The sequence below is a fragment of the Pezoporus occidentalis genome, unplaced genomic scaffold (assembly GCF_034315485.1).
Source record: "Pezoporus occidentalis ecotype Australia unplaced genomic scaffold, CSIRO_AGI_Poc_V1 ctg18, whole genome shotgun sequence".
NCBI classification, from domain to species: Eukaryota; Metazoa; Chordata; class Aves; order Psittaciformes; family Psittacidae; genus Pezoporus; species Pezoporus occidentalis.
This window is the reverse complement of record NW_026913640.1, coordinates 2,202,674-2,226,688: the sequence shown is the minus strand read 5'-3', so window position 1 is coordinate 2,226,688 and position 24,015 is coordinate 2,202,674. Positions and strand designations below refer to the sequence as shown.

The 24,015-nt window shown below is 36.8% G+C and overlaps 1 protein-coding gene across 5 annotated transcripts in view; it reads right to left on the bottom strand.

Annotated features, from left to right (window-relative positions):
* DCLK1 (doublecortin like kinase 1) overlaps nucleotides 1–24,015 on the bottom strand; it is a 243,935-nt gene that overhangs the window by 48,542 nt on the left and 171,378 nt on the right. For 3 of the 5 annotated variants that reach the window (XM_062615019.1, XM_062615020.1, XM_062615018.1), the window contains exon 6: nucleotides 16,542–16,636. In XM_062615019.1, the coding sequence (XP_062471003.1) occupies nucleotides 16,542–16,636 (95 nt within the window). Of the gene's footprint in view, nucleotides 1–6,081; nucleotides 10,913–16,541; nucleotides 16,637–17,543; nucleotides 17,722–24,015 lie in introns of those variants that run through there. The other 2 variants (XM_062615021.1, XM_062615023.1) reach the window with 2 other exon arrangements.

The following is a 24,015-nucleotide window of genomic DNA, read 5'->3' as shown; positions in this document are numbered from 1 at the left end:
TTGAGGCATGTTGATACCCTGGTTTTAAGTACTTGTGCAGCGTCTGTGTTTGCCTATACAGTTAATGGGAGGAGGATGGTATCTCTATCATCTCTAGAAGGAGATTTGTAGCCACCCATCTTGGATCTCACTAAGGAAGACTTCTAAAGCACATATCAATGTCTTATCAGTTACATATGGGTTCTAGGCAGGTACTTGAGGAAGACTGCTGCATCACACATACAGATGGATGAAACTACACGGACTTTATCCCATGTTGCATAACAACTATACAAACACATCATCAGAATTCTCTCATCTTCAAAGGAAACTAAGAAGTAGCTCAAATGTAATAGTGGTCCTTTAAACCTACAGCAAAATCAAGCTCGGGTCATGTTGCAACGTAAGTGAGAAGTATTCAGAGGATTGCCAAAACTGAAACTTTCTCAGGTTCACACGTTGGAAGGTTACAAAGTGATGCAGTACTTAATTACCTCCTTCAATCTACATGTTACATAAACTTTAGGCTGTACTGCACGTAACTAACAAACACCATCAGCTTCTGTTATCTGTATTTGCAAAGTATCTAAATGCCCATAATCAGGGTGCCAATCCCCTTCACAAATTTCATACAGCATCTATGGAACAACCTCCCTCCTCTGCCAACAGAGCACAGATGATGACCGGAGCAAGAGTAACTATTGCTGCAGCTGTTGGGATTTTTGCAGACTACAGAGCCAGGGAGAAGGCAGTCAGCAGAGTTAAAAGCTGTCCAGTATGCCAAGTTCATTTGAACAGACTAACTTTTAATTTCTCCCATAACAGATTAAGGTCAGATGATTTAGATGAAGGTTAAACTTCGCCCATTTTTCACTAAATAATCCTGAAAGCTTGCACATCCCATCTACCATGAGATTCTTTGCCCTTTTTTTTTTCAATCAACCCCAGCTCACTGTTTTCATCCATCCAAAGCATTTCTTCTAAGCTTTGACCAGAATTAAAAATGACATTAATCAGTTTTTGGACCAGTTTTGCTGCCTCTTGACAAGAGAAGTCAGCAGCGATGTATTTTATGCAGTTCACTAAGATATTGCTGCTCTTGTTTCATGATTAGGACATGCTTATGTATATGGTATTGCTGTGCTAAACTGCAGGACATGTCAATAAAAACTTACCTCTGGTTCATTTTTTGAACAAATGAGCAGATGAGGATCAAGGTAACTGGAAAATGCTAGGAGTTCTCATGCCTGGAGAAGTCACCCTCAAAGCCTACTTTTATACACATGTAATGACAGAATTGTTTCCTTTACACGCCTGCTTGTAAAATAAGCAGAAAAACATGTTTTCTCTACTCAGTCTTCTGCATCTGTTTGTTTTCCTAGACCAGGCATCCAATTTCTTGCTTCTTTTCCCACTCCACAGTATTTTCTTACATGAACGACAATTTAAATATGTTTAATATTTGTTACATATATCATCAGGAATGAACCTTTACAACAGTTAAGGGGTACAACACAAAAAGGTTAGTGCTAGGTTTCCAACAGATTATTAAACAACTGCCTTATTGATTTTTATTTTTTTCTATTTCAAATAATAAGATTACACTTTTCAGAAGATGTTAGGTCAAGACTGCTGACCGCACACCACTTTCTTTAGCAGCTTTCTTTAGCAGTCTGATGATCCCTTTACAAGGGTCTTGCAGCCATTATTCTCATTCTTGAGAGTGGGAAAAGTGAAAATCAAGACCAAAGTTGGTGGCCACATCTTCTCAGAATGGGTGCCTAGACAGACTCAAATTTCTACTTGGGAACCTAATTTCTCAAGGATCCTCAAGATGAGGTTTAACTGAGAACTGTAACTGCTTAGTCATTTCCTTCCAAAATTAGACCCCTTTGAGAGCTCATTTCAGCAAAGTGCTTCAGCAGCACTACACTTTAAATGCAAATATATTTACAAATGTATTTAAATATATTTTACATACATATAGAATACATATTATAAAGACAAATGTATTTAAAAACTGTGGTCTTAATGGCCTACACATAAGTGAAATTATATTCACTCCTATATATCTGTCTTATGTATAGCTCACTAAATATGTATTTAGGCTAGGTTTAATTAAACAAACTGGAAAAAAAAGTGGCCCATAGAAAATTTAAAGGCTATAAAACCTCGTTACTTATCAACACTGCATAAGAATGGGAAGACTAAGATGATATTTATAACTGAAGAACTAAAATGATGCACTAGTAGCATTTACTATACTATAGGTCTGCAAACAAAGCATACAGCTCCCTCAGTGAGATCTACGTGCAAAGCACCAGCGGGTAAGTAGAAGCAGAGCTCGGCAGTGAAAAGTAACAGTAGCTAAGCAGACTTGCTAAAAATACATACTGAGAGTTTGAAAGCTGTAAATTTCAAAATTCTTAAATTAGTTGCAAAATGTGAAGAAATCACATACTTTTCACTACCTTTGCTGAACCCCTCCTATTAAAATAACAGATTAAAAAGAAATCAGAAACTGTACATTTGCATATTCACCAAGTCTGCTGATGGACCCCCTTCCACCATTAAAGAGACATTACTAGATAAACAGGAAACAAATATTTTTATCTTTATTCAATTCTCTGGAACAACACAGAGGTATTTATTTATTTATCTTTACTTTAGCTGGAAGGACATTTCATTTATTTAGACTTTAATTAGCTTGCTGTTCTCACAAGCTGAAAGCCCTCCGAGTCCAGCAATCCTTGTGGGTCTTGTTGTTCCTTCCACTTGGCTTGCCAGTCGTAAGGCAGTCTGTTGCGTACACTGTCGCTCTCACAGCTGTGAACCCCATCAGGGATATTGAAGATGGGGAGGGGGGAAAAAAAACTCTAAGCACGAATATAATCTCTTCAACACACAGACCTTAATTTAATTAGCTGCTTTAATTTCAAGAGATGTTGAGGTGCTTGAAATGTCATCACTATAACACAGATTTAAAGGGGTCCAGTTGCACAGGTTGCCAGCACATAGCCATTTTTATGGCACACCTCTATTAAAGCGATGGCATAAAAGAGTCAGTTATTTGGTGTAAGGATTGCAGATCCTATTCAGGTTTATATAACAGATGGTCAGCACACCACACATCTCATTGATGTGAATGGAAACATTAGTACTATAGAGTTTCATCCATGTCTCACTGGGAGATTTATTTAGCAACTGTTTTGTAAATAGCTTGTATCTCAGTGGAAACTGTGCTAAAGCTATGAAAAAAAGACAGTAAAATAAATAGTACTGTAATTTCTCTCTCCGCATACTCACCTTTGTCCTAATTTAATCTTAAAATCCCACTTCAACAGCAGGAATTATTCTTGTAGACTATAAGTGTCAGCAGTTATGAAAAGAAACTTAAAACAAGTATGACTAGAAAGTTTTCCAAGGCAAATCAGATTCCTGAATCTTAAACCCCAAACACTGCATTAAATTTTCCAAACCTCTCAAAACCTTTATTAGCACATTTATCGTCTAGAAAGTCTCTCAACAATAGATCCCTTGTATGTTCCTAGCATGAAGGAAGCATCTGGATGAAATGTGAGTAACAGAAATGCACACAGGTGTAACACTAAGTTTGGATCTCATGCAGAGTTCTGCTGTTTTAGAAACAGGCTTAGTAAAGTGAAGAGTAAAATTAGTAAACAAAGGGTAAAAATTCAGGAAGCAGACCCAGGATAGGGGAATTATTAATGTCTTTAAATGATGCCTCCTAAGATTTTCCTATTCTGAAGAATTTTACAGAATTTAAAAAACATACAAAAAGCAATGTGTGTCAGTAATATGTTAGATGTTCAGCTCAGCAAGGATAAACAGCATTAAAACCAAATCTAAACAGTTAAGGAATCATGCTCACCTCTTTTGGAGCCCATACTAGTGATCAGTATCGTTATTAAATAACTTTTGCAAGCTGGCCATCATGAAATCATGACAAATTTAATTCCCTAGCCTAAATATCATCACTGTTAATAGTAAAATCAAGAAAACAGTCCAGTGCAGGCATTAAAGGACTCTGAAGGGCTTAAAAAATGTATGCAATATGTGTTAAGCAAGAAATAAGTAAATCAACAGAACAAAATCATACATCTTCAGAGAACAAAAGGTAAAGCAGAAGACAACTGATTTAAAACAGTAAAATAATATATTTTGATGCCAGCGTTAAAGAAACGAGTTCAGCTTTTATTATTCCATTTAGAGAGAAGCAAAGAGATTATATTGAAACTCCCTCTCCCAACTCTAACTAGTAAAAAATAGTTTTGATTTTCTTTTGTTTAATTGTTTACATTTTTTTTTGGCCCAGACAGCTCAGAAGGGGAAAACATGTAAACAGTACAGAGCTGGCAAAGAATTACTTCATGGAAAAACATCAAATCCACAATCTGCATGCTGAAAGAATGGAAGCCAATGAAATTCAACGTATAGAAAGAAAAATGATTTAATTGCTTTCTTTTCAAATTCAGACAGCTCACTAAACAAGATCTAAATTTATTTATAAACAGCTTCATCTGGAAAGGAACAATTAAAAATGTATGAAAACCTGCTATTTATCCACAGGTTTACATCCTGCCCTGGCTTGTTAGACACTTGACTAAAGAGAGGCCCTACATAGGGAAATTTATGCAATTCAGGATTTACACAGCTTGGAGAAGAGATAAGTTTAAACTACACAAGCAATACTCTGGTGTGCATCATTCAGGAACTTGTGTTGATTTTCTTCTTTGAGGGATAGAGGGACAAATGGAAGAGTTTGCAAGTAAATCAAGCTGACAGATTGAAACTGACTTTTCAAGTACTTTGTTTTATTAGGATCCTTTTACTAAGCTGCAATGTCAACTTCTTATACACTCATTTGATTTGTGTAACAAGGCAATTCTGAAAAACCAACATAGTTTCCTATATAATATTTAACAGTAAACTTATATCTAACCTCTGCTAGCTCCTAGCAGCTGTTTCAAAAGTAGAGCCATAATTCAAACTGTAGGCTCACTAGACCTTTGGAATCCTCTAGAAAAGACTGATGATCTAAAAAAGAAGTATCAGATTCATGGAATCGGAAGGTGACCTGTCATTACTGTATCCATACTGTGGTTAACATGAAAAGTCACATGTACAATGATGCAATGAGGTTTCCTTTTCTAAAGTTATACACAGGTAAAGTTTTCCACCCAACTACAGAATAAAAATTGAATGACCATCAAAGGAGGTTCTTATTTCTTCCACCCAATTGAGGGCACAGAGCAATCACTTTTTTATCTCTGTGAGTTGAGTTTTGAAAGCTGTTCTGGTATTCTTGGTAGGGACATTTTATTTTGTGTCTACTCTTCCTCATTTCTATCATACTGCTTCTATCTATGTCTGTATACTGGTTTTAGGCAGACCTATTTACTAGCAACCAAGTGGGTTTCAAAACTAGAACTTTTATCAGGCCAACAGATCCCTCTAAGCGAGTGTCTGAACAGCTGAAGCATCAGACTGGCAGATGAAATGTCAGAAATTGTAACACTTCTCTTCCCCGCCCCTGCTAAATAAAATAAAAATAAAACCAGGCTATAGATGTGTGTTTTTTAAAAGTGGAAAGATATATCAAGAAAACAAGTTACTTATTTTAAAACACCATGGGTATGTTTCAGTCCTGTTAGCTTTACACAGACATTATTTCCCTAATACTTGCCTTAAGAGGAGCGCTGCTGTAGCTGAGTTGTCAGCAGGGAGATGGTACCTTGCTTTGGACAGTCTATTAATTTCTCACTTCATACTTCAAGTCTACCCTGTCGTAAACACACACTTACCCATAAGCAGTTCAAGGCAGGTATATTTACTGTCTCCAAAAAAACATATTAGAAGCCAAATTCTTCCTTGAAGGATCTTTTGCATCTACACACTAGAGCCTGGGTTTTAAAAAAGCACAAAATACATTGACTATTTAAAGGGACCCATTAGGATGCCTGAATCCCATATGCCAAGGGAACCACCAGATGGACAATGCTGATCCAACTCCAATACCAACTGCAAGTATTTTTTTAAAGCCTGTTAATCACATTTCCAAAATAAACTCACTGAACAGTGTGCATTTTTAAAATATATTTATTACATTGCTTACAATAATCTACAGTAATGTTCAATCTACCAAAACAACAAATTGCAACCAGGATGACATGGTCAAATATGAAACACAAGTACAACACAGTATGATGAAACAATGGCACAAAAATTAAGGTGATTTTATTCAGCTGATTAAATGAAACAAAACATTCATTTGCAAGTTTTACATTTTTTGTTGATAAATCAACAGCTTTCTTTTTGGTTTCCTGCATCACATTAATACAAAAATGGCATATTTTAAAAAGAAAATATCCAAGCACTTTTTGAAAAAGAAAAAAAATAATTGTATGCATAACTTTGTAAAATCTTAAACTTATGTTGTAAATGTGCCAATATTTACAATATCATAGTGCAACTAACAAAATGAAGAGGCCTTAGCACAAACATCATTAGTTCCTCTTTCACTAGAGTTCAAATTCCAAAACACTGTACTGCAGGGCAAACCACAAAACTAATTACCTAAGAGAACATCAGACAACAAGTACACGCTGAATACCGTACACCTTTTTTCGTACTTCACTGCTGAGGGTTAAGTTAAGCAAACGTGAATTTAACCAACATGCGCCAATACAGACACTAAAATGCGTGTGGATAAGTATGCGTGCACTGTGTGTGTTTTTAACAACCCTTTGCTAAGTGTGTGTACGCGAGAAGTATCTACATACCCATTGCCTTCCATGGGGAGTGAGGGAGCTCAGCAAGTCTGTGATCAGGTGCGAGGTGAAACAGGCAAACTGAGCCAGCTGAAAGGTGTTACAACAGCAAACACAGCTCAGAATAGCCCCTGCTCTGCTTGGCAAGCCCTGCTTTTGGAACGGAGGGGCTCCTGGGGGGAGCACGCCCATTTCCAGAGTGTGACAACTACTTGCTTGCTTTACTCTGTGTGTAAAGCTACTGCTGACTGCGTGACATAAGGTTATTTTTCTGTTGATCATTCATAGTTACAAGTTCTCATCCTCTCACTAACAGATAAACTGAAAGTGAAGATTAAATAATGAGTCATTTGGTTGCATACCATTAACTGAATACAAGAAAAAGCACAGACAACATTAATCTGTGTAGCACCACAAAGACTTCCTGTTTGTTCATTTTGCTGCTATTTTTGACAAAACAGTAAACTTGAGTTGATCAGAGGTTCTTTTCTATATTACTGTTATTTCATTTTAACATTTAGAGTTGGAGGACATTTTTCGCAACATAGTCCACCACACAAAATTCACATACTTCACAGCAGTGTGAAGTATGAAACTGTAAAAGCAAACAAACACTATTGTTTATTTGAATTGTTATACTACACAATCTCAAGCCAGGTGTTCTTCAAGGTCATTTAACATTATATAACCTTTCTTATAATATATGCTTATAGCCATAATATTAATGCCTTAGAATTTTCATTTTACAATCATATATGCCCTGTGAAAATTGTTTAAAGAGAAAAATAAGTAGATATAATGTGATGCTGCTGAATTATTTTGCAAATTGAAAAGCAATTTTCACATTGGATAATAAAGGTTAAAGATTTTACTGAACAAAATAACTTCTAATATTGCATGAGTTAAAAACTTTTGAACAGTGCGATTCTAGAAACTCAAGTCTGAACATACCAAAATAATACCATTTCAAAATTATGATTAATGTTTTGTCTGTGTATATATAATATATTTGTGCATAAGGTCCTAATCCTTCCCACCTTGCAGTCAATGGTGGCTTTGCCACTAACTGCAAACTCAGCAGAATTTAGCCCTTGTTTGTACATGAGATCTCTTAAAATTGTGCAGACTTCCTCAGAGGAGCTGCCCAGTGCAGGTTGGTGCAGCTCCACCGACTTTAACAGAGCTATAGCAAATCCCACCAGATGAACATCCTCCCACTAATACATTTTCCCCACATATTTGTTTAAAGCCACAAATGTGACACGACTGTGCATGGGTTTCAAAGTAATTAATCTGTATGTGTGTGTATATAAATATAAACATACACATTCTATGCTTCACATGTGAACCTTTCGTTGCGTAAAAGAAGGAGATTAAAAAAACCCTGAAAAGTTGCAGAAAGCATTAGGGAAATAATCACAAGTATTCATAAAGCTCAAAGGGAAGCAAAGCATTCACAATCTATACAAGACTCTTTAGCTACATCATAATCACCTTAAAGTAGGCACAAATAATGCAGCATACAGAGAACTATAAGAGGGTCAAATACTATAAAGTTGCTTAAGCTGTTAAGTTATTTAATGAGGTTGATGAAATCTAGGAACAAACTAAAACCTGTGCTGTTGCAAGCAGAACTACAGCATCATGAAACACAATTTCAGTTTCACCCATAAACTGAAACCTTCTGGTGTTGCTCAAAAGAAACATTTAATTTATGCTCATGTATAATGGGAATTACATTCCACACAAAAGGCATCTCAAAGTCTATAAACAGTATACCTTTTCAATCTCTGAGGGACTTTCATTCCTTAAATGAAATACTGATACATATTGCCCCTGAACAGCCCCTTAATACAAAAAATATGCTGAAATGATTAAATGTTATGGACTAGCATATTCTTTGAAACAGTCTTGATGTAGAACTCGCTATGATAACAATTACTGATATAAGGTCCATTTTTCTTTTCCACAGCTAAGAAAAATCTGTGGGATTCAGGTTTGCTGGCAATCTGTGCTGCCTGCACAGAACAAACATTCTTAATAAACTGCCTTACACAGCAGTAGCTTATAAGGGAGAGGGGAGGAAAATTAAAATTCCTGGAATTTATTTTCTTCACAGGAAAAAAACAATTTTCAAAACATCAGGAAGTATTTCAGTCTCATGGAGTTGTCTGAATATTTGGGAAATGATCCCAATGTACCTTTACTTAATAAGCGTTTCTTGGGAGTAAGTAATATATTTTATAAAATCATTACCTCGTAAGAGGAAAAAATGCAAGTAACTTCACAGTTGCAAACTTTTTCAGTAGAACAGGGCAGCCTTAGAGGATCAGGGTATGGAGGGGGGACACATGACTGGTCATATTACTGGGAACAGTTTTAGATCTGAAGTCTGAAGCAGGAATGGCAAAACATGCATTTCAAAGTGAATGACCTAACTGCTTCAGCAAACCTGCCAGATCAATGACTTTCTCTCCAGGTGATACTGGAACCAAGTGTTGAAACCAGAGAAGGTAGGTTTTGTATTCTGCTGCCCTTTTACTTCTTTTTGTAAATATCCTCCATAAAGAAAACAATACTGATACAGTGAAGCTGTAACATCACATGCCAACATTTTCTAGCTGCTGAATTTTATCACGGACAAATCAGTGTAATGGAATTATTTCATTACATTTAAAAGTTGGCATGTGGCAGCTAAACATTTGCTGCTATTAAGTAAATTTTCCTGATTTCAAAATACATTAAATCATTACTAAGTAGCTCAAAAAATATAATCTCTATAGATTTTTTGTTGAGGATCATAATCACACTAATTTCTAATTCTTAAATCATTAGCATTTGAGATACTGAACAGAAAGGTATAAGACAGTAAAAAATGTGTGATGGCTACACAATGGGCTTAAACACAACAGATAAAATTTAAAGCAATATGCAATGATGGGAAATATTGCTATTACGTGCATTAAAATAGACTAACATTCTCACAAAAAAGCAGCAGAAAACAAAATTAGTAGATAATTTGTTAAGCAACTGGTTATAATGCATGACCTACTTTAACACTAGAGTTTTGCATATTCATGCTGTACAAAATGACCACCTCCAGAAATTATGAAAACAGAGAAATTAGGTCAATAGGAGGATGATTTACTGTAACACCATTTCTGTAGTCTTTCATTTAAAAATGCATAAAATGCCTTATCACAGCAAATAAAAAGCCAATGTTCCTGTTCTCAACATAAGTGAAAATAATCACTAGTTTCTCAGGCAAATTGTGTTTTTCCAAAACGTATCATATGTGTGTCTGATGACGCTAATACCCAGTGGGTTCCCAGATTCCTCATTTAGAAATCTGTCCATATTTACTTGCAACATGCAGATGATCTGTATTAACAGCCCTTGCCAGGTAAAACACTGATGTTTCCTGTGAACACCCTTCTGTTTACAGTCATCAGATGGTAATGCAGTGAAGAGAACTTGAACACTGCTCTGAAAGCGGTTTACTTTTTGTCCTGTGACACACAAGATTTCTTAATTTTCTTTTCATTAAGAGAAAAAGGCTAAACTTAGAGTGTTCCAAATATGTGTGTCAGGATCAGACAGCATGGTGCAAGCAGTTTAATATGTCAGGATTTTTCTTTTCTGCATTTTACCTATTCATTGGTAAAAGCAAAGTATTCATTAACTGTTCATACCAAAATGAATAAAGATACCCATGGTAAAAACAGAACATATAATCAGTACCCTAGATTATAAAAAGAGTGCTATTCATAAATGTGCCCATTATAGATTTTTGCATTACATTCACCTTATCCAATCTTCATTCCTTAAAGTGTGCACAATGCTGTTTTGTAGTTGATGGACATATTCAATGGCTCATTCATTACAAATTCTTGCATTAAAATGAAGTGGTAGAGACAAAAATACACCCTCTCCCCCCCTGAATTAATTTGGCCCCAAGTTTTTAATATTAAATATGCAAAACTCTTTTGTGTGCTTCACTATAACTGTAAATTAGCAGCTATTCTCTTTAAAAATGTTAAACCTTCACCAAATCACAAACCATAAACATTGTTCCATTTTCTCTTTTACACTGAGTCTCCTACCGAATCCATATCATCCGAAGAGAGTGGGCGATACAGGTCCTGTAAGATGAAGTGCAGTACAGACTTGTTTATTGTGTTTGATTTGTTGCACTGCAAATGTCTTATTTTCTTTTTGTTACTGTGGACCAGAAGATACTGTTTAACACAAAATACACATATTCTATATACTCAGATTTTTGGCTTAATGTCATTTAATTATTTTTATTCAACAAACAGATGATTAGTAAATAAAGTTGGGAGTTCCAAAGTACAACACATTCTAAGACACAATTGTTTTTCCCTTTGATTTTGTCCTATTAAAAACTATTAAGACAATATTTGTGTGTTTGGAGGAGTCTCCTAATTGTCTGGAAATTTGGCACTATGAATTTAATTTTAAAGGGAATACAGTTCCCTTTTTGCTGTTTGGCGTACAGCAGTGAGAAAGTAAGTGCTTACCTTACATAAGGTAATCAGAACTTGCCACCCCGTGGTGATATAGCATGGATCCAGCAGGCTTTGAGCCACAGAATGCTGACACTGAATATTGCCATTACCTATATCGCACTGATAATGGTATCTCTTTTCCACAGTGTTTCTGTGTCTGTGTGCATGTGTAAAAAGACAGCATGTAAAACCCCCATCACAGGCTCTTTCTGATGGTAGCCAAGGAACCAGGTCCTGACAGCAGACGGAGAGTTTGAGTACATGGATTCATTGTTTTTAAAATACCCAACCCAAGCATTCTCTGATGGATCAGATAATCCCCAAATGCCAGAGGTGCTAGGGGATGACACATTGCCCTGTCCAACCTACACAGCACAACAATCCTACACAAGATACACAACAGCACTGAATGAAAGAGAAAGTTCAGCAAAGAGAAGTGCCAGAGGACAGAGTGCTATCTTTTTGAGGTGAAATTAAGCATCACTGATGGTTTAGAGGGGTGTTGTGCAGGCAAGTGCCCAGCACAACTCATAGCCAACTTCTGACACTTTTAAAGTGTTTTGGTGGATCTTTTAAGTGTAAGACATATTTACAAAATACAACCAAACAACTACAAGATGAAATACAAGAACACACGGGAATGGGAAGGCTAATGGAACCAGCTTTAGGGTTGATCTTGATTTGGGGTTTGTTCGGTTTTTTTAATCACAGGAAAATAACTGACACAAAAATAAACAAATCGAAAAGCTATACTATAAAACAAGGACTACCTAAAATGAATGCTCTATAAATTTCAATTTTACTGGGATCTCAATAATTTACACATTTTTATGTTTTACTTGCAGGCACTTTCTGAGTGAAAATCAGATCTCAAATACATTTCTATTTTGTTGTGAAATATTTAGACAAAAGAAGCATTTTAAACAGACAAGATCATGTCATTATGAATACTAAATAATTAGTTAATTATTAAAATTTCTTTTCAGCACATATCGTTTGGGAATTTCTAATATGTAATACAGAAAAACAATAACTTGATTTTCTACTGAGGGTAACACTAACTTTTGAATAATATCTTCAAGGTAATGGCTTAGTTTCTCTCAGTATAAACCCCATGCATTCAGAACTAACAAAGAAGACACAAGCAAAATCATGCATGAAATTTAAGTATCATATTCTTTGTTTTTTTCATATACATTTAAATACTTGAAACTTTTTTAAACTTTTCCTTTCTGCAAGAATTTTCCTTGCCTATAATTAGCCAAAGAGCTGTATTTCTGAAAAATATAAGAACCTATTTATTATTTTGCATAGATTAATAAAAAGACAAAACTTGCTGAACGAATAAGACTTCTTGGCCACATATAGCTAAAAAAACCCTTATATACATACAATCCAACTCTGATTAGATAAGAGGTAACTTAAATCTACTTTTTATTATTCTATAGGTTGCAGGCTCTAGGCAAGTAGAAAAAACATTTAAGATAATGGAAAGCAACAGAAAATCAGGTATGATGAATAGTATATGTCTACCTTAACTGAAGTTAATTACTCTGATTAAAAGACAGAGGAAAAATAAGCTCATTAAGCATTATAAAGGCCAATCAAATAAAATGTGTTATGCATATTTATTGTTATGATTGCCATGTCACCTTTTCTGATTTTGGGTCATTAACCATACTTTATTGTGGTAGGAACTATATGCATGTGCAACACAATAACTCTATTTGAACTGCTATAAATCTGAATTTCAGATGTTTTAATCCTCTGTGGAAATACACTATTAAGTACATAATAATTTTAAACCAAAATTCTTAATTTCCTATTTAAGAATAAATATAAAGAAAGAATTAAATTACAGGAAAGTATAGCTATAATATACAGCCTGCAAATTAAAATACTTTGAAGTTGATAATTGGTTAATAGTTAGCTCAGACAGCTGATAGCTGGCTCCTAGTTCACTTTGAAGTCCTTGTATTGCAACCAAAAATTATTCTTTCGAATCTTACTTTCCTTAAATATAGATTGAATTTCTCCCAAGAGCATTAAAATGTAGCTTTCACTGATTTCTGAATTTCTGGAAAAAACTCAGCCACACACATATGCAAGTGAGAAAGGATAAAACTTGATCTTTTTATGTTGCAGCTTTCGAGAGTGAAAAATCTTATCTCTAGGGTTACAAGAGTACTACTTTCATGAGCATTTACCACAGCAGCATTTTTGGCTTTATTTACATCAGTGCAAAACTTTCAGTCAAAGGCCAGTAAGTAAAATGATTGATCCTTATTTTAATTTGCCTAATGAACCCCATAATTAGATGGGATATTTTCTTTGGAAAATTCTACCACCTCTACTATTTTTACAGGACTTAACTACTCTGAGGGAGAAATACTCCAGGTTTTGCAAATGCCTTGCTTTTGTGCCTCTGAATCCAAAAGTATAAATTCCCTGCACCTCCCAGGACAAACCCTGGCAGCCTGTCCAAACCCCTCAGCATTTTGACATACTAAGCCTACAACTCCCTCACAGCACTCAGCTGGGGATGCTGAAGAGATGATGGATTAGTTACAATCAGGCTATGCTAGAATCAGCATTCTCTATTCCCTTCCTGACCCAGTATACACCACTCACATCCCATGTATCTGACAGCACAAGAGAACATGCACTCCTCTAACTCTAAACAAGAGAGGGGCAGAAAAAAAACGAACTACACAGCTGAGCTGGCATTCCCAGGACCTAGCATTCCAGTTCTAAAATGTGGCTCTAGCAGCCAACACTCTTCTGATGGAGTAGGAATACCTCACCTTGAAACACTGAGACAAGGCAGGCACTGAAATCAGTCTCCTCTCTTGTACGTCTACCACGATACCAACAATTCAACAACCTCTTAGTGAATAACCCTCCCACAACTGCCTTGTCAGCCCTGTATCTGAAGCCATTGAAGACAAAGCAAAATGCTCTGAGGTCAAATTTGGCTTATGAAAATATTGTTCATAAAATCACCTGTCCTCAAAATATAAATGGCAACATACAAAAGTTGGTACCAAAACCAAAGAGAACACCATTTATACTCCTAATATGAAAATTAAGATTAGTAAGCACCGTTTAATGGCTGTTCATATAACTAACTTAGTCATTGGAGTACGCATTCTGACCTTTAACAACACAATCATATGTTTTTTCACTAAACTTCTGGCTCATTCACTTCTCAAGTTAAACGTGAAAGGAGCTGAAATAAATTCTCAGAGCAAGTGTAAAGTTCCCATCCCTGAAGTTCTGATCAATTGATTTTGTAACCTAAATAATATTATTGTCATGCATTTTTACATGATTGGGATCTATTTTTACATTAATGTATTCCATGTTTCATCAGGAAAATAAAAAAAAAATCTGTTCAAAATAAAGCCAGACAAGCATGAAAGGTCCCCTACCGAGGTCAAGGAGGTTGGATATGAATATCTGAGAAGGGAATTCAGCTCTTTAAAAATGTCTTACCTCTCCTCTAGTTTACTTTAATATTTATTTTCTCTTGAGTTAGCAACATGATTATGCTACCACAGCCCTTTGCATCCATAATACTGACATTCAATAATCCTGTTACACTTCCACATAACGAACCTGGATAAGAAGCCTATCTGCTCTCCTCTTCACATTTGAAAGTCAGAAAAACTGTGGCCAAAACCCCCTTGTGTCTAACAGTGTTGACCACATGGTTCCCACTCACCCACCCACAAACATTAACAGAAAAAACATCTCTTCACTGTGGGGAGAGAAGTATCAGTGGTGAGAAGGAAGTTTAGGAAAGTTACCAATGAAATGAGACAGCCTTACAGCAAATGAAAATCCACTGTATACTGATATCATCCACCTAAATAATGTATAATTCATTTCAGAGACTCTGTTCCCTGTTTGGCAACTTAATAATGATTCATTAATAAGCTTTGACAGTAAGAATAAACAATAGTGTAAGACATAGCATACAAGAAGATTTTAGTACCAGCTTACCCCTAGTACAGAAACTTTCATCTTCACTCTCTGTGTACCAGGTGATGAAAACCACAACACTACCCTGAGGCTTCAAGCTGCTGCTCTCTCACTCTCTCCATATTGCAGGATCACACTTGGCTTCCATTTCTATAAACTAGTCACACAGAAACCCATGGCTCTATCCCAGCCTGAGGTAAGACTTGGGCAGGCACAATTCCTCAGCTCCCTGGTATCCACTGGACAGCAAGAAGGGCACATGGGCTAGAAGCTATGTCATGCTACATGCTATTCCTGATCTGGGTATCTGGAGACTCAGGTCTGCAACAGCCCCTAAAGTCCAGCACTGCCAATCTTGTACCTAATCCCCTTACTTTGAGAGACACAAATTAAGTCTTTGTTTAAAAACTGAAAAGGCAGAAAAAGCATGTGTTCAAACTGCGTTTATAAATAAGTCTGAGGTACAGAGTACTGTCTTAGGGAAGCTTTCATTGAGAACATATCACAGTTTAGAAATAGCAGAAGACACACAGACATCTGATCCATTGCTTTTGAACAGATACGATTAATTAAATCAGCATGTGGAGCCTTTTGGGTTGAACAACTAATATTTTGTCAGTGGGTTACAGCATTAAGATAGGTACTACCTTAATTCTTGATGCATGCTTAGGTACACTGTAGATTCCTCTACAGGTTATAACTAGGGAGAATCTACAGCTACTAGCAACTCTGGTCCAACAAAGTAATTGACAAGTCTCATGCTGCCTTGGTACTGATGGTATCTTCACTGCACAAGGCTATGATACCACAGCTAATCTGCTTCTGAATTCCACAGTGCGTTCTTTCACCTTGCTTCAAAATTAAAACTGTTTGTAGGTTTTGCAAGTCACGTAATGCCTATGGCAAATTAAGAACAAAATATGTCTTTGACAGTGTGAATGTTTCCTTCCAGTTGTGAAACATCTGGTAAAAGAAACTAAAACAAAACAAGACAAAAGTTTTGTAAAATAGGAGAAAGATATCCCTGGTTTTCCCCTCAAGGAGAAACAAATTCGCAGCATACTTAGCATTTTGACAGACACAGAACAGTAGTATTTCGCTTCAGAGTGTTGTACAAACACAACAAGGACGGTAGCCAGGCTCTTCCACCCTATGACTCTACACACAAGGAATCAGTGGGGAGAAGTCTATCAGATAACAATCCCTATGCCAAACTCTCCCCAGTCATGCTCAGAAATCAGTTTCCTTATTTCCTTACCCTCTGTTTCCGTAGGCTTCCTGGGCTGGTGGGAGATGGGCTTGGAGACTTCCCAGAGCGGGGAGTAGAAAGCTGGCTACCAGGGGTTCCATTCACTAAAAGAACAATAAATGGAAAAAATAAATACAAGGCATTATTTAAAACAAAAAAATAGTTGAAACAACATATTTCTTTTCATTCTCTGTTGAATAGATTAATTTGGTTTTGCTTAATGTTTTAAACATTAAATAAGGTAATTCACAAAAGAACTATTGCCTTAGAGTTTTGGTTCATGAAGCCAATCTTTATACAGAGTGCAAGCAAGTGATTAACAAACCTGAAAAGATTGTTTAGTCAACAGTAGAGTACATGATCATGTTTTCTTACACTGTACTTGTTCCTGTGCTTGAAAGTGATGGGGAGCAAGGTGCTTTGTTAACCCTAACAAACATTTGCTAATGTATACCTTTTAATACCATTTACTTATGGCTTGAACCACTACCCACCAAGATTTTAAAGCAATACTGGTTGCAAGAACATATCAGCTGTTGCTGCTCCTCACTCATTCATCTGAAGAGATTTTTGCAATACTATCTGACCCAAACGTCACCTCAGACTTAACCGAGAAGGGCTTTTTAGAGGCATGTAAGTCTGACTTACATCAAAGCACCCCACTTTCTCAAATAGGTAAGTTCCTTCATATATGTTAGTGCCGATCATTTTAGAAGCCATCCTTTGCATGCATGTGACATTATCCATTAAATTAACAAAACAATACCAGTAGAGGACAGAATTCTACTACAATAACATGAGAGCCTATCAATAATATTCATACCAAATCACTGATAGAAACACTACAAAGCATGTATCTCACATATATGTAAATATTCTTCAACAAGCAATTGTTATATCACAGTCCACATTTATCAGCACCAGGAAAAAAGAATCAACAATCAGATTCCCAGATTCTGAATCTTAGGAGAATATTTACATACTAGGATAACAACAAGGCATTTGACTTACCTTCTATGTGTTCTAACATGGACAAAATCTTACTGTTTAACCTGACAATAGCAAGCAGCAAAATTCCTGCTCTGTACTAAGCCAAGCTGTAGCCAAACTGAGAAGCAATGGGATTAGTTAAGGATAGCTGGGGCTGCTCACAGAGTGAGCTGAATGCAATGCAGGATTCATAAGCAGAAGCCTTTTCTGCGTAAGGCTGACGTCTTCAGAGCAGCAGTGGGAGGTGCAGGTGCTGTCTTAGGGATACATCAAAGGTGTCAATTAAGCACAATGCTGCTGCTTCACAATGCTGAGCCACTGCAACCCCCACTCGCTTTCCATGGAGTCCCGAAAGCCAAAGCAATTTTCTATGCTGTGCACTGAATCATAATGAGGTGCCTCTGGGGGCAATATACCAAATGATTCATCCAAAAATCAAAATGACAATAAATCTTGTAAAACCTTGGCTGACTAGCAATCAAGAAAATGCTAATTCCTTTGGATAATACAGTAGGGATTTTAAACAGATTTTTCTTACTTTTTACATAAAAACGTTGTTCTCACTGGTTAATAATGGTCTTACACATTATAGGAAGAAATGTGTGTACCTACTATGCCACACACAGAAGTAAAACACATTATACTGTGTGATAAATAATGATCAGTTAATAGTGCTATGAGTGTCAAATCTCAACATCACTTTGTGCAAGGCATTGTTTAAGGTAAAGGTGCAACATATTTGTATAACCATAGGCACAAAATACATTAACTGGATCTCAGTAAGCTGATTTTCTAGAAAACCATTACACTCATCTAGGCTTTGGATTCTCTTTACACAGAGGACAATAGTTTGCACATATCAGAACTGGTTCAAATATTGTACTAAGCGTGTGGGGGAAAGCACACACATACGGACACATTCATTGAAGTTCATACAGTATTCAGCAAAACACTCAGTAGGTCTGGCCAAAATGGCTAAAATAAAACTTATTATCAATACTTCCAAAATAATTAAGGAAAAAGGCAAGATGAGGCCATGAAAAATGAGCTTTTTAGAATCTCAAACTTTTAAAGTTTTAAAGGACTTCTTGTAAATAAATCTATTTGAGATGAAGAAACAAAGTACTATAAACCCTAAAAATTACTCACTTGCCACCATTAGAGTGTTTAAGCTAAGCACTAATGCTGTCTCCAACAGCGCTTTTTAAAAAGGAAAATTATGATAGTTGTGCTTCTGTTGGCTGTCTGTAATATGTGAAATAAAGAGCACAATTAATGGATCAAGGCCGTCATGAGATTTAAAAGGAGCTTGCTCACCTCCTTATCCATATCCAAAATACAAAGGTGATAAATACCTAAAACACATACCAGGATTTTTGTGAGTGTACAAGGTCTCCTTATGAAGAGCTGCTTAGGAAACTCTAGACATGACTATTACCACTGGGGATGAGATTCCTTTTAGCAATCTTTAGGTACCTATTTTATTGGCTCTACATCTGAAGTAGTTTTATGGACCTTAACCAAGCTGCTGTCATAGCATGAGATGTTACATCCACAAGCAACCATCTAAAACAGACCTTATGAACAATGTACTAAGAGCATTCACTACAGTGTAGACTTGTAAAGTTAGGCAAGGTGAATCCAAACCCACATACTTAGAGGTTTAGGATATGCTGGAGATGAAGCAAAATCGTCAAAATTCTCCCCACCTACAAATTTTGGTGGATTTTATTCCAAGAGCAGAACTCCATTAAATAAACTCTGATGACTGAAAGCCATACAGAGCCTACATTACAGTCAACCTGAACAAAGACTTGGGTGACAGATTCTATTCCCAACCTGCACAACATCAGACAATTCATTTAATGTCTACCACTTGTCTACTTAGGCTTTAAGTTCTGGAAGAAGAAACTCTCCCTGCACATCATTTTGTCGGTCTTCAGACAACAATTATGTTCTGCATACCTGGAGATATACATTACTACTGATATTATTGATGTAATGCTTAAGAGAGACATCACAGCAGGGGAGAAATGATAATTCTGAATAATTCCCCAGTCCACCGCAGGGGCCCTCCTTTTTATCACTGTGTATATGGCTTGCTGGCCATTCCAACTCTGAATCTAGTTCTTTTGGAGTCATTATACTATTTGCAAATAGAATTGATATTAGGTGTGTAGCAGGAAGAGACAGGACTGATTCTGACCCCCCTTCCTGAACTCCATTTACAATCACTACACCGTTCTTACATACACCACTCATGACCAGATAGCATGGCAATAATTAAGTGAACAAAATCTGTAATTTTAAATAATAATATATTACATGTAAGTACAGAAATATAGTCTAAACAGCTCTAAAATCCAGTTCTAGGTGGAATGGATTATGTTTGGAAACTGCATTCCTGTCCAGCATCTGCACTGCATTTCTCACTGACTCATACAGAACATATGCCTACAGGGAACCTCGCTGTAGATAAAGACATATGAAATTGGTAAATCACTGTTGTGATTAATCATGTTATTGAGTGAGGCAAGAGGCTTCTTGTCACTTTTCATTCATAAAATGGCAGGGGTCAGAGATTTCAGCTTAACAGACGGCACCCTCTCATCATCTCATGAAAAAGATTTATCCATTCAGAATTTCACAGGTAAAAACTGTATTAAAAGGCTAAAACAATAACAAAATTATTGTGGCAGCTCTGAGCAGATGTATGCAACTGCTTAGCTGTGAACTCCTTTCCTTACTGTCCTTTCCTGCTGAGGATGCATAACAGGGCAAGGACCTGTCTTTGCTTTTCCAGCACCTGGCACACACATGAAGGCAGAAACTCCCACAAAATAGAACACTAAAGCTGGATACCATCATCTACAGAGATAAATGCAAAATACGTTTTCATATGATGAAGTTTATAAACCAGTGAAAATGCTACAAACAAAAAATACTCCAAAGTCATTCCAATAAATAAATGTTGATAGGGCATCTTTTTATTAAGTAAACCAAAAAGTGAGCAAAGCTGAATTAAAGTGCCAGTCTGAGAAGCTGCCAGTGCCATTGCACTGTATTAAAATCATAGCCTCCTATAAAACTGTCTGTTGATGCATTAGCATCTTGTACTCTACAGAACAGAGAGATAACTCTGTGATTCCAAAAGCAGATTGCCAAACACAAGCGTGTTTGCAAAGAGGCAAGAGGAGACAAAGGGAAAGGAATCGTGCAGGCTTTTTCACAGCCACAACTTACTCACGACTGGGACAAGTTGAACTGAAAAATTACTTACACAAATCACATTGTGTCTAGGTCATATTCAGCAACTGTCAGCTAGAAAATGGTGATACAAAATCACTAGTTGATCTTGTCTGAATTACTCCTGTAGTTTTGTTACTGTCCTTTCTAAAACAACATTTTTGTCTCAATAAGATTATGTAGTTAAAAAGTAGTTAGGAAACAAACCACACATTGCCTTCTAATCCCTTCTGCTTTGTATTCTGCGTGTATGCATCTCGTCATCTTCGTCTTCATTCCAAAAGACAGTTTGTCCAGAACACCACATTGAGCAAATGCCCTCATTATCACTTCCCAGAAAGATAAGGCTTTTTGAGTTCTACCTTAGCATGCAACTGGTTGAGAAAAATGCCAAATAATCAGTACTGCATTTGTTTTAACTGGTGTTAAAACTGTCCTTTTTGCATTAAATCTTCTCTAGAGTTGGTGTCAAGAAGTTACGCAGATAAAAGATCTGTCTGCCACTGAAGACAAGGCTTGGCAGACCCATACAGAGCTTTCATCTGATGAACAGATCAACATGAGAAATGTCAGCAGAAAGGGTCACCTTCAGGTCAGATTTACACTTCCATCCTAGCAGCCACCAATACCTGAGTCCCTATAAGTCACTGGTACCTGTGGTAGCTGCACAATGTATCCCAAACAGCGCAGAGCTCAGCAGGGATTTGTGAGCCTCATGCTCTGCCACCCCTCACACTGACTCAGCCCATGCTGTGTGGCCACTGGGAGTCTGCAGGGTTGGAGGAGGTATCGGTCAGAGCTTGGTCGGGCTGGGGGGGCGAGTTATCGGTCGGCTGGTGGTGAGATGATGTATTCTCTTCCCTTGTTATTTCCTGTATCCATTGGTGGTAGCAGTAGTGATCTGTGTTATACCTTAGTTACTAAACTGTTCTTATCTCAATCTGTGGGAGTTGCATTCTTTTCGATTTTCCTCTCCGTCCCTCCGAGACAGCACGACACCCAAACAGCGCAGAGCTCAGCAGGGATTGTAAACCCCTCACACGCTCAGCCCATGCTGTGTGGCCACTCCATGGAGTGGCCACTGTGACAGCACTTCTACCTCAATCTGAAGCCAGCTACATCCGCACTATCAAGCAGAGAATAGCTGCAGACAGCTAAACATTGCAGACATGCCTGATATCTCAGAAGACAGGAGACTTTCTTGAAAATATAGTTCCTTGGAACCAATGTTGGTTTTTGGGTTTTGGCGTTTTGTTTTGTTTTTTTAGCCTCAGAACATGGGTAAATGCCTCGTTTTTTTTTCTCTGCATTTCATTAGCGTACAGCTGACATCTATGATGTTGTTTAATTTTATGTAGTACCTAATGAAGAGAACATCTATGTGTATATGAGATTTAATAAAAATCTCTCTTTTGAACTGTTTTGCCTAATTGGAAATACTAGGATTCCCAAATCAGTCTGTGTGAATAAGTACCAACTCTGAGGATGCTCATATGCAATTTAACTTTTTAATCCTTTAAGAAGGTTAAACTATTCAGTCTGGCCAAATCTATTTCTCATATAAACTCTTTTTTTTTCTGTTGTTGTTGTTACAGGCAATAAAATGATAGAACTTAATTTTTAATGGTTTGTATCAAATACAAACACAATAAATAAAAAATTAAAAGCCACAATAAAAGGAAAAATAATATGGAAATCCCTGCGTCTGTAGGATGACTCCGTCACTCCCATGGGTTTGTACTCTTGGCTTCAGTGAAGCTTTGCTTCACCATATTTATTACAAAATCTGTCAGCTGAGTACCTGTAACAGCGTGAATAAAAACATGTGACCTCGCCAAAGACAATATGATACATCATGTTCCTTCCTTTGGGATCCAAAAGACCTTCTTGAGTCAGTTGGCTAAAGAAGGGCTGCTTCTGGATAATGGCCTAGAATGGTTCATCAACTATCAAACTAAATGAAGACATTTTTCTTTTTCAGAAAAACATCTACCTCCTTTTTCCTAGCTACCTGAGAAAAGCACAGGCATCTGCTCTAGAGAAGCTTTCAGTAAGATCCAATTTCAATACCCTAAACCCTTTTTTTCTTTAGGGAACATCTACCAGGCTTTAGATTGACCTGTAGCTTCACAGTTAAAAAAAAACCCAACAACCACACAGCCCTTGGTAATACCACCTACTTTACCCATTCTTCACATACATTCCCTTTGCCATGCGGAACAGGTACATATCAACCCTGTTACTCTTGAAATAGATGCTTGCTGAACTAAATAACTGAAAATCCTAAATAACCCCACATCAAACGAGTTGTTGTTACGAATAACATTTCAAGCATCGAAAATATTTTGGGTGACAGTTTGAGGGGAACAGGTGATAGCTCAGAGGGGAGGAAAAGTGAGAAGGAAGAAATTTGAAAGGAGGTGCCCAAACTGAAAAGAAAAAAGAAAAAAGAAAAAGAAGAAAACAGTTATCTTTGAGAGCAAATCCTGAAAGTTAGAATTGGCATTTCAGAAGCTTAAAAAGAGTTTACCTAAATGCAGTATCTTTCCTTAATTTATTGGACCAATGGTACAATAATTCCGGAAGTCTCATGCTGCTCTTAAAACTAATGCTCATGAAGAAGTAAGCACTGCTTTCTTCAAACCTGTTGTCTCTTCACCTGCACTGGGGCTTCCACCAATGGTGTTAATTCGCAGCTGGGCAGAAGCTGATAGCTACTGAATAGCTGTCAGACATTCACAATTTTCAGTCACCAGCAACAAGCTGATGCCTGGTCTCATCAAAATTCAACATCTCTGTTTTGATGTTCTTTGCTAAATAGTACTTGATGGCAACAACAACAAAAAAAACCAACAAACTAAACAAACAAGCAAAAAAATGAAACTGTTTTACAAGCTTTAAGAAGACATCAGGAAAATTAAATAGAGGCAGGATTATCTGTTTAACCTGGAACCAGACTTCAGCCCTCTGACCGCCTGGGAAGTCATACTATGTTTCTGTTTCTCTTCTCTGTTTAGACTGAAAGCATTTTGAAGCAGATGCCTTAAATGCATTTGTGAAAAACCAGAAAGAGATCTTCCTGCAGTGAGGTTGCTGTCTTGTGGTACTGTTTTAGAACATTGTCAGATGTAAATAAAAAACTGAACAAAACACATAATGGAGAAGTCAGCCCTTACCACAGATTTTCCTAGCTTGCACATGCTCTTTTTTAAAAAAAAGAGGATTCTGTGTTTTTATATAGAAATAG